The sequence below is a fragment of the Curcuma longa genome, unplaced genomic scaffold, assembly GCF_044706935.1.
Source record: "Curcuma longa cultivar G26 ecotype Majalengka, Jawa Barat unplaced genomic scaffold, ITB_CL_G26_1.1 contig_21923, whole genome shotgun sequence".
Taxonomy (NCBI): Eukaryota; Viridiplantae; Streptophyta; class Magnoliopsida; order Zingiberales; family Zingiberaceae; genus Curcuma; species Curcuma longa.
This window is the reverse complement of record NW_027431770.1, coordinates 69,980-81,596: the sequence shown is the minus strand read 5'-3', so window position 1 is coordinate 81,596 and position 11,617 is coordinate 69,980. Positions and strand designations below refer to the sequence as shown.

The following is an 11,617-nucleotide window of genomic DNA, read 5'->3' as shown; positions in this document are numbered from 1 at the left end:
AAACTATTTTAAAATAAAAAAACTAAATAAAGGTTCGCAGAATTGCGCTGTTTCTATTATAGTAAATTGCTAAATTTTATTAATGTAATTATTACTTTATTGCATTTTATAATCGACCTTCCCCTTTCGTTCCTTCTCTCTCTCTCTTTCTCGGCGTTCGCAGTTGACTCGTGTTTCAGTGAGGAGGAGACGATCGGACATTTCGAGCAGGTGCGTTGTTTGTGTCGATTTGGGGCGCTTTTTGATTAACTTTTACGTTTCTTATGGCGATCCGATCGATTGCGCGTTTGATTGCAGCGGTCCGGCGATTTTGACATGGCGTCCAAGCGGATCTTGAAGGAGCTGAAGGATCTGCAGAAGGATCCCCCTACTTCGTGCAGCGCAGGTACTTTTGATCTAAGGATATTCCAGATGTGCAGATTAACTCTCTGATGTATGGGGAAATCTCCTTTTAGCTTGCATTTGGTTCGAACTGAGACAAGTTGTGCAGGGTTTGAGATACCCGTGTATGGGGTGTTGATTCTGCGTGAGATCTCGTTGCAGAAGTTGAAGTTTTAATTATGTTTCGTGGTAAAGGTGTTTCTTTGTGTCCCACGTTCTCTGGATTAGGAAAAAGTTCTTTCTTTTTACTTCTTTTTTTATCTTTTTTTTGCATCGTTCGAATTATCATAGGAGCTGCAACTTACAATTGTTCAGCGTTATTTGATTCCGGGGAATGATCCGGAATTGATCAGATATTTATTTTTGGGCTGTTTGCTATTAGTTCGCGTTTCCACTATAATGGACAATATCATGCCATAAGCCTGGTTCACTATCTTGTAAATGCCTGAAGAAAAAAAGAGAAATGGTTAGCAAAAGGGTCATAATTCCATACGTTCTGTTTAGATTTAACATAGCATGCATAGATTATGTCAGGACATCATGTATATCATGCTGTGTTTCTTCGTGTCTGGTCAGAGGGATCAAAATAATAGATTGTTACTACATTTTTTTGTATACATGTATAACCTTGCTCCACATATTAGGTGCTATTCCTTTGCTTTCTCATGTTGTCTATAACTCCAAATGTCTCTTTATCTGTTTGCATCTTTGATTTTTACAGTACACGTGCTCTACATGCTCCTTGCAGAATTTGGCATGGTGTTTGTGTAACAAACTTTCTTCTTTTTCCCCTTTCAAACTGTGCATGAGAAGTCTTTGTACCTTTTCTTCCTCTTTTTTCATCACTAGACCCGTGTCTCTCTTCTTATTATTGCATTGATCTACAATTGTTACTAAACCAAGTCCTCCACAATGGCTTCAATTCGAATCATGAAGGAGCTACAAGATCTTATTATGGATCCTCCCTCTAATTGCAGTGCAGGTACCTAGTTTGAAATCCTTTGTGCCTCTCATATTAGTTGACAGGTCCTTATAAAAAGGAGTTCTATTCTTTCTGTTGCTCCTTAATATTTAGATGATTTGTAACATTTACTATTTTTCCAATCTATTCTGTAATCAAATTCAACAACAAATTCCCTTTTCTCTTTGGTGAGCGATGAGTGAGGCAGTGTGTTTTACTGCATTTCACTGAGTATTCTTAACTATAGTTTTTTTGAGATGAATGACTAAAAATGTCAGTGTCCAATCTACATTTCAATTACTATATGTGTTTTGGCTGAAGATTAAAATGGTTCTCCCGTATTATGGGTTTGACTTTCATGTTTCCCATTTATATCTTATTATTTTCCATCCCAAGATGCAAAGACTTCCATTTCTGAGGTTCTATCCCCCTTTTCCCTGCATGCATATTCTTTCCCATTTGTTTGTTGTCAATAATCATCTTGCTTTATCTGATTTTATTGGGTGAATGAATTTCAAGTCAAACATGGAGGGTGTTATTTCCTTATTCTGAAAAGGCTTTTGATTACTTTATCCTAGGTATTCCTACAATAGGATCCTTAAGATTACTAGATATTACACAAACTACTAATATATGTCTAGAGGTGGAGATCCTAGTTCTTACTACCTTCACTTGACAGGGAAACTTGAGTCTAGATATGCTACAAACCTATAAGTGGTGGTTAGGATTTTTCAAATATCCATGGAATCCTTAATGCTACCTTCATTGATCTCCTATTTTAGCAGCAAGCTAACTTGAGCACATTATTCACCATCTATTTTCAAGGTTTACGTCTTCATATCTGATTTGTTGATTGTCTAGAAAATCTCAACAGAATCCTATGTTATATTCTGGAAATTTAGGTCTGGCTGTTAGTCTCACCCTTGACTAGTTTGACACAAATTGTATTCTGGAAGTTGCAGTTTGCCTCTCATCCCTTGACTAGTTTAAATCAAGTTTCAGAATTAAATCATTTTTCCTTCATTTGTTTATTCTTTATCTTGGTCAAAAAAATTATGTACTGTGGTCAAAAAATTTAATTCGTTTTTTCAGATTTTAGCTTATTAACCATTATGGTTTTTCTTTTTGGGACACAAAGCTCTTAGGAAAGTTGGTATTTCAAATAGTGTGCATTCCTCAATAAGATGTTCGAGTCAGTAAAATATAGAGAACCCCATTTTAATAGTTTCTGTTGTATGATTTCAATTGAAATTTAGCTTTTTTGGTTACCTAGATGAAATTTCCTTTCTATTACTGACCTGATTTTCTTTTCACATATGTAATATGATTCATTTGTTTTCTTTTTCAATCCACATTCTATTAGTTTCTTCCTTTTTCCAGTATAGTCTGTTTATTATTTTCATCTTTATTGCAAACCAGCATGTTTTTCTTTTAAACTCTATTTTTAATTAAACCTTGAACTGACTCTGAACTAATTGAATTTGTTGGTTTACTTACTCTGGTTTGAAAATGGGCTTTTAGAATTTATAGGATGTGCTTATTCAATAAGTAGAGACAAATTGTTGAGACTATAGAGGCTTGATTTGGTCTATATTGTTGTCTTGTTCTATTGTTCATTGGATAAACTCAAAATTGTGCTTAATATTATTTTCAAAGCCCAACCATAATATCATATCTATGTCTCTATCCATATGTTAAGTTTATCAACTCCTACAAGGTATGTTCAAAGGAAAAAAAAAACAATGATAGTACATGAGGACATTTTTTTCCTTTTTTTTTTTTTAAAAAAATCTACTCAGATGAATTTAAGCATATTCATGATCTCCTTTAAAAGAAAGCATGTGCCACATCAATATATCGTATGCAATGATAAAATATATAATTGTGGTTAATTAAATATATTTTGGCTGATTCCGGTTAAGTTGATTTTTTTTTTCAAATTGGATAAATTAAAATATATAACTGTGTATATTTTCAAGCTCATCCAAATAATAGCTTCATATTTTTCCCAAACCTTATTAGTTGGATGCAAATTGTACTCCAAGTTTTATCCAAACAATAACGGGCCTTGACATATCTACTGAGCCTTCATCTAATGATCTTCTCTATTGATAGATTTCAAAAAAAGTAATTACCACTCAAAGAGTTTCATGATGTGACTATTGGTTGTGAAGTTTCCTTAACCGCCCCTATTGCAATCTGTACCAGACTGATCAATATACCATTATGGAATGCATTGCATCAACCTGGAAGCATTAGCCAATTTGGCACATCAATAGATGTTCCTGCCCATTCCAATTTTGTTGAACTCTCAAAACTTCTCCTTCACCAGTATCTTCTTTGTTTGGAAACACATCTTCCTATTCTATCTTTTCTCAAATCCCTCCTAACCTAGTTCACTCATAGGATCCATAGCTTATAGAAAGATATCAAAATATTTAATATAATAAAATTAGCTTATGTTATGAGGCCTTTGTTCTGCAAGAATTGTGATCGTACATAGTAGATATTCTACTTCAAGGTTATGGAATTTTGGATGCTAGAAGATTTGCCCATGGTGTTCATTTAGTTGTTTAACAAACTGTTATCGTTGTGACATAATTACAATTTGCTTCATTGGAAGCTTGGTACTTTTTTGAGTTTTTTGTGTTAAAATACTTCTAAGTATAAGCTTGTGATAAAATACTTTTGACACGCATATAGATCTAGGTGTATGAAGTAATGAAACATCTATTTGTAATAGATGGGAAAATATCATCAAGGTTAGCATGCCTGTGGAAGGTTTTGGGGATTTGCTCCTAGACAGCAGGAAGAAACAAAGGAGGGGAAGAAGAAGAAACAGAAGAGGTGGACAAGGACTAAGAATGGTGGAATACTTACCTTGACCTTGACTTACATGTCCTGAATAGGTCAACGAAGAATCATTTGCTGTCCACGTCCATCTGGAAGTGGTAAAGAGGATGTTGGAGAATCGTTTTGTTGCTTTAGTCTCTAAAGTTCTTCAATTGCTCCTCAAAGAAGCAGCCTTGCTCTATCTCAAAGAGGAACACAACATGGAAAATATGGGCTCTGCTCTTGTAGCTCAAGGAGGAAGCGAGGGGATGTTGACATTTCTTCTTCACCGCACTATCTAGATGAGAAATGAGGATATCATTTTGGAACCCTCACTATTGATGGATGAAAGCTTCTTGTGTCTCGACAATGTTACACATGCCAGTTGATTGGGGTAAGGTTGTTAGTATTGAGATCCTATCTAGGAACAAAAATAGTTCTGTAGGTTTAGATCATAGATTCGAGCATAGGATCATAAGATCCTACAATTTAATTAAAATATTTTAGAATTATATTTGGCATTACTAATTTATCATATGTATTCATTTTCATAGTATTATTATGTACATTTAAAAACTATCATTTCAATATCATGAAGAATAAATGAAACTACTATATAGTAAATATGAGGAAAATACAATATAGTTCTTAATATGTTTCATTTTTACATAGCAAGTAGCAACTTGTCTAACATGAATGATAATTATGAGATTGTTGATAAAGATAATAATTAACAAGGCTTTGTCTACTTGGGAGGGAGTTAAAAGGAAATACAATTCAAAGCTTTCTCAATGGTGACATGAAATATGTTATTTGCTATAATAATACCAATATTTAACATGTCTAATTGAACGGAATTATAGTTTATCTTGTTATATGTGTAATGTCGTCGTCGTCGTTGTCATTGAGTTGTTTTTGCTAATCACTTATACCAAAGACCATCCATGGTGATTGTAATATATTACATCATTTTAGTTTCTTAGACGTGAGTTGTGTCCTTACAGTGATCTAAATCTTATTGTTCCAAAAGTATTTTCTTTTTCCTTCCAACTTGTATGTGTAATGCCGTCGTCGTCATCGCCATCATGACATGTTGACTCAAAGTATTTGGGGTCAGTTACCTGAATCTTATCTCTTCAGTTAATATATCTAATATATGTGACACTGGAATGTACTTATCAAAAAGTGACGGTTCAGTTTGGACCAATTTTACATCAAACATTGTCAAACTTAGACAACTAAAAAAATTGAGGCTACATGCTTTTGGTTGCAACAAAATATGCAAAAATAACTGGAGATTAACCTTTCCCGTAATTAAAAAATCATTGACTGTGCTAGTCATGATATATATCTGAAAGGCAACTTGATCTTGCTCTGTAATCAGTTTTTGCTATCTCCTTTGCAGTGTCCTACATGAATTGTTGCCATTATGATTTTGTGTTTACATAATTTTGATTGACTTTGTGTCAAAATAGGCCCTGTTGCCGAAGACATGTTCCATTGGCAAGCAACAATAATGGGTCCTCCAGATAGTCCTTATGCTGGAGGTGTATTTCTAGTTACCATCCATTTTCCTCCAGACTATCCATTCAAACCACCCAAGGTACCATGAGCATCAGCAATTGTTTAACTGCTTAGGCTAATTGCTTTGACCTTTTTACTTGGTATCATATTTGTTTAATTCTTTAGCTCTTCATAGATTGACGAGAGATAAAGTGGTTGCTACTTTGGCCTTTTACCATAGCTCTTCATGAATAATCTTTTTTTTATTTCAGTTTGTCCATTTTACCTAGGTACAAGAATTTATAGATCCTGTATTTGCAAGTAGGTGGGTGGTCCAGTCTTCCACCTTATGTTCATGTAACTAATTAGTTTGTAATACTTGATTTGGAAAATGTGTTTTTCATCACTATCCTAAATTGAAAGATGATTGCGGACTTAGAAATTTTTATTTGTTTACTAAATGAGGAAAGCCTCCATGTAGTGCTGATAGAAACTTTGGATCAATAGAGCTCTAAAGAGTTTTTGTTAATGAGGTGATTGATGAGAAGAAATTAAACAGTGCCTTTATCCTTATCTGCAGACAAAGCCTATACTAACTTCAGAAAGAAACAGCCTCATCTTCTATGGGATTAGATCTCAAAACTCAAAAGAGCATGATATCATTGCTTCATTTCCTTTTAGTTTCTGATGACTTGAAATTTAACTCATTGTTTCAACATCCAATTCTCATATTTGGAGCTTAAATTTCATAAGAGTCTAGTTGCTAGTTTGTATGTTGCGTGTACTTGTAAAATGGGTTCGGTTCTTGATTGAGGTATCTTGAAAGTAATTTCTTCCTTGTATGTAGCTGTCCTCCTGTATTGCTGATTTTTCTACCTTATGTTTTTTAATTTTTCAAAAAAAAAAAAAAAAACTATTGCATGTTCTTATTGCCGTTATTGCTTGATGTATATAGCTTTCTTTATAGCTTTCTTGTCAAACATTCATGATCCTGTAGGTGGCATAATTTGAACTTTGGGAGGTTCTCGCAGGTAGCATTCAGGACCAAAGTGTACCACCCAAATATTAACAGCAACGGCAGCATTTGCCTGGACATCTTGAAGGAGCAATGGAGTCCTGCATTAACTATTTCCAAGGTATCTGATTTCTCATCTTCTTCTACTATTAAGTCTGTTCCTTCCAAAGTCCATGACGGTTACTTTCGCCCTTCTATAGGTTTTACTTTCGATCTGTTCGCTTTTGACGGACCCAAACCCTGATGATCCATTGGTTCCTGAGATTGCTCACATCTACAAAACTGATCGAAACAAGTATGAGACCACCGCTAGGAGCTGGACCCAGAAGTATGCAATGGGTTAAAACACCTGGGAGCTGGAGGTTTAAGACCGTCTCCTTATCCTGATGCTCTCTCTATATTAGTCTACTATACCATACTGTAGCTTATATATATGCAAAATAACATGGTGTGTCCGTTATCACTCTCTTCTCTGGCGTTTCGTTTCTATTAAATAACGAATGCGAACTCTGATGAAAATGCTTTCAAAAATTAGTATGGAACTGCCTTTCAAATATCCAATTTCTTTTATGATTGTGTTGTGCACGAACAAGACCTTACGTAGCACAGCCTGCATTAGCTTGGCCATCAAACTAAGGACTGTTTGAGAGTTCACTTGGTTTTGTTGCATAAAATTACTCATTTTATGTCTATCAGTCTATAAGAGGGTTAGGAATTCTCTGAGAAGATTTCCCATATGAAAAATATTCTTTTGTAAAAAGTGGAATTCGTCACTTTAGCGGTCTCACACGATTAGTCCTTTGTGATCATTGAGAAATTATAGTGATAGTCGGAGTGGCTATTGTTTGGCTTCGTCAGGATTCGAATTCTTGTCATCTTTTATAACTTTATTACGTTGTAACTAACTCAGTTATGTTGAGGGTTAAAAAAAAACACTTGAAATCATATAACTGGGCTTCAGTTCATTAGATTGGTCGATCAATTTACCTCTCCTCTTTACTTTAAAAAGGAAGTAGTTTGAATGTTAGTTGAGAAGATCAATATGAACAGATTTGAAGATCAATATGAACAGATTTGAACAAGTTTTTTTATAAAAAAAAAACTAATTGAATGATGGATATAAATGTCGTGCTTAGAATTGACGTTGGTATTTAATGGTGGGAGTGGAGAGGTCGTGACTGTTCGTTTACCTCGCAAACGCGTTACGTCCTTCCTCCGTCCACCTGTAAAGCCTCCTCCTTCACTTCCCTTAACACAAAGCTCATTCCTCTCCTCTCCTCCTCCTTATCCACTGCACCAACATCTCTCTCACATGGCGATCGCCGAGGGCAGGGACATCAATAAAAGCCAGGTCTGGGACTGCGGCAGCTCCCTCTACGACTCCTTCGAGCTCAACTCCTTCATGCTCCGCCTAGACTCCGCCATCGCCTCCTCCCGCTGCCTCTCCATGCCGCACTCCTCCTCATCCTCCTCCTACGCCGCCGCCGCCGCCAGCACGGCCCCGCCGCAGTCATCCCGCCGGAAGCGGTTCAGGCTCGCCAAGTCGGTCCAGAAGCTGGTCCAGTCCGTGCTCCGGCTGAACCGGTCGGTGTTCGGCGCCCCGCGAGTCCGGTCCCACGACCAGCACGCGGGGCTCTATTGCGACGGCGAGGTTCTACGGTCCGGCCGGCTCGAGGCGATCCCGGAGGTCTGCGAGAAGGAACTCGCGGCGGCGGCGTCGGCGTCGCCTGGGATGGACTACGACGCCGACGCCGCGGTGAGGAAGGCCTCGTCGGAGCGGTTCGCCGCCGGCGCGACGGCGGCGGCCATGTCGTGATCCAATCAATTAGTGGATTGCGTCGGTGGTAGCGCCAGGAGATCCGTAATCAGAGATGAGAGATGGAGAAGATGCAAGTGGTGGGAATTTGACGTGTAACTTAAAGTTCACGTTGTTTCCCTTAATGGCTGGGTTTCCTTGTCCATGAACATGCAATGAAATGCATGATATGTAACACAAACAAATTAAATTGTGGTTTAAGGATTGGAAAAATATATATAATATAGTTTAATTTAATAGGTGATGTTACATGTATGTATGGCTTAACATGTTACAATATATAGTTTAATACTTTCTTTTTTTTAAAGCAAAAAAAAATATTTTTATTCATTTGTAATTCTTTTGTCTTATGTAGAATGAATGATTTGGGCAAGTTGTCTGATCCGGAGTGAATTAATTAATTAGTGCAATGATAATTTCAATTGGTTAGATAAGTTAAATTAGTTTGATGCGTTTCACGTGGGGTTTAATTTAGATTTGATTTTTTTTTTTGACAGTTCATCAAATGTGTAGGTAGTTGTCCAAGAAGCAAAGTGTAAGTGGCACAAATAAGAGCACTGAAGTCAATTTTTAATAAGAATACTTGTCCAACGTAATTGATTTTCAAAAAATTTGACTAATGGCCGATCCAGAACTAATCGGTTAAAGTCTTCGACTGTGAGGCAATATAATCAATCCTAGTCGTAGTATGTGAATCAACATATATATCGTGGAACTTCGTAGTCTTGCTTAACCTTTGACAATTCAATTGATTATGGTGTTAATTATTAAACATGAGGTTTTAGTGAATATACAAATTCTGACAATTGGAGGTTTAGTTTAGTCAGTGCCAGACTTTAGTGGTTGGCTAAAATGATTTTTATTGACTAGTGATATAGTTGGTGCCTACACAATAATGGCATTTAATTTGCGTGAACAATTGATTGAAAGCAAATAAAATAAAATCGTTAGGGCAATATCGAAGGGCGGAGATAGAAATTTTATAACCCTCAAGTTGATCCTAAATGGGTGGGTTGATCCGAACGAGATCTCCTCTTCAATGTTGTCGGCCCCTCGGGCTGAAGCCCGGATAGGGTAAAACATGACTCCACCTTTGGCGATACCTATAAAAGTTCTTGAGGTTTTCCTGTTGCAAGAGGTTGCATGAATACATTCTTACACAAAATAGGTTTAAAAAAAAATTACAATGTAGATATGTTGTGGAGTGGTGATGACTATATAGTGATGTTGATAGATGGTGAATCGATGATATAATTTATTTTCTTTAATAATTTATGTCTACTTTATTTGATCGAAAATTCTAACTCGAATGGTATATGCATGTATTTTTTTATTAATTATTATATTCTATCTGACAGCTAGACTTTCTTTGAATTTTGATAGATGATCTTTCTTTTCTATAATATGTTCAATCTTGGTGAGTATTATGGGCTATAAAAACCTTTTAATTTGCTATATTGTTACTTAATTTAATTGAGAATATAAAATTGCATACTCATGTTTAAAAAATTAATTATAAATTTTAATTATATTTTACCACTATGATATATTTTAATTTCTTTATTCATTCATATATATTTATGTGTAATGTGTTCATATTTCTCAACTTGTATTTAAAGTATTATACTGTGCTAAATTTGATGGAATCTAATTAGATTGATGCATTGATGCTAATCAGATTCCAACCTATTCTCCTGCAAGGAAATCCTAGTAAAATGTTGTTTAGATTCCAAGCTATTCCCCTACTAGTACGTAAATCCCGGAAAAATTCCAGATTTATTCTGCATGCATGCACTATGTTGGATCATGAAATAGACGATACAGAAATAGATATGCCTACAAATTCGCAACATATTCATGTTGGTCCCAGCCAAGAACCTACTTATTTCTCTTCAAACACAATGACAGGCAGAAAGTGCAATTTTAGATCACAACTGCAGTGGCACGATTTTCATATATCTACGTTGATACGGTGAGGAAAATCAGCATCATCACTTGACGTAATCAAACTAAATTAGAAGTTAAAATCAAGACGAGATCAGATCAAGTCAAATCGAGCTCAACAGGTACAATCAAACCGACTTCAAGTCATGTTAGTCTCGAGCTCGGGTTCGGTCATACCGACTTCGAATCAAGTCGACCCTTGATAGAAGACCTCAAGTCCATTCCATTCAAGTCACATTCAAGTTTGGTCTGCCCTAATTGGAACTTTAATTTGACTTGGCAATTGCTGAAGCGCACATCATCAAGGGATATAGTTGTTAAAGCGTCGCTGTTGAGGCAGAGTTGAGTTGGCTATTGCAGGGCAGATATTGTTACAATAGGTAAGAGTCGAATTTTGACAAAGTCGAGAAAAATATCCTTCCCCACAGTGGCCAATTATAGTTTTTCGATTTACCTTCTCACAAATAGTCGTGGGGCCGACCATGTCGGACTACTGGGTGATGAATTCTACCTTTTTTATTACAATAGTTGTTGAAGCATTGATCACCAAAAGAAGTGTCTCTCGGTGAGGAAAGGGAGAGGTGTGCCCTTTGGGAACCAGAATCATTTTTTTGCTTTCTATTTAAAGGTAATCATTTAGTACCAAGACAAGTAACATAATTCTCTATTCTTTTTACATTTCTCCATTCGTTTTCTTCATTTTTTTTTTTTCGAGGTCTGACTTGAACATTGGAGGAGTCTTACCAAGGTTTACTTTGATCCCCTTTCTAACTTCTTTCTTGAGTCTTTTCAAATCTTTATTCGAAGGATCTTCTTGTTACTCGATGTTTTGAAAGTCAACCTAAAGGAAATCGGTCTATTGACCGACATGAAGGAAGCCCTATTCGATGTTCTAACAAACCGATATGAAAAAAGTTAGTCTATTGAAGATCGACTTGAAGGAAATTAATCTATTGAAAATTAACTCGAAGGAAGTTGATCTATTGAAGACCAACATGAAGGATGAAGGTAATTTATAAAGCACGACAAATAACAAACCCATCTTTGGATTGATTTGCTATTCTCATGTGAAATCCTTATAATTGTTACGTGTTTATTATCACAGGTAATTTATGTACTCCGGTCAATCATTGACCGTCCTTTGGGCCGATCAAATGATCACATG

The 11,617-nt window shown here is 36.0% G+C and overlaps 2 protein-coding genes across 2 annotated transcripts; both read left to right on the top strand.

Annotated features, from left to right (window-relative positions):
• The first annotated feature begins 110 nt into the window (after positions 1–110).
• On the top strand, positions 111–7,248 carry LOC141817795 (ubiquitin-conjugating enzyme E2 10-like). The gene is made up of 5 exons (XM_074705425.1): positions 111–210; positions 298–385; positions 5,650–5,777; positions 6,709–6,813; positions 6,893–7,248. Exons 2-5 carry the CDS (start codon positions 316–318, stop codon positions 7,034–7,036), a joined length of 447 nt encoding a protein of 148 aa, XP_074561526.1. The 5' UTR covers positions 111–210; positions 298–315; the 3' UTR covers positions 7,037–7,248.
• Positions 7,249–7,892: 644 nt separating this feature from the next.
• Positions 7,893–8,709, top strand: LOC141817793 (uncharacterized). Its single transcript, XM_074705421.1, has one exon. The coding sequence runs from the start codon at positions 8,005–8,007 to the stop codon at positions 8,506–8,508; it is 504 nt and encodes a 167-aa protein (XP_074561522.1). The 5' UTR covers positions 7,893–8,004; the 3' UTR covers positions 8,509–8,709.
• The last annotated feature ends 2,908 nt before the right edge of the window (positions 8,710–11,617 follow it).

Excerpts from the sequence above, each read along its gene's own strand:
- LOC141817795 (XM_074705425.1), top strand. The coding sequence starts at position 316 with ATGGCGTCCAAGCGGATCTTGAAGGAGCTGAAGGATCTGCAGAAGGAT. Across the intron at positions 386-5,649 it reads CCCTACTTCGTGCAGCGCAG|GCCCTGTTGCCGAAGACATG; the intron begins GTACTTTTGATC and ends GTGTCAAAATAG. Across the intron at positions 5,778-6,708 it reads ATCCATTCAAACCACCCAAG|GTAGCATTCAGGACCAAAGT; the intron begins GTACCATGAGCA and ends AGGTTCTCGCAG.
- LOC141817793 (XM_074705421.1), top strand. The coding sequence starts at position 8,005 with ATGGCGATCGCCGAGGGCAGGGACATCAATAAAAGCCAGGTCTGGGAC.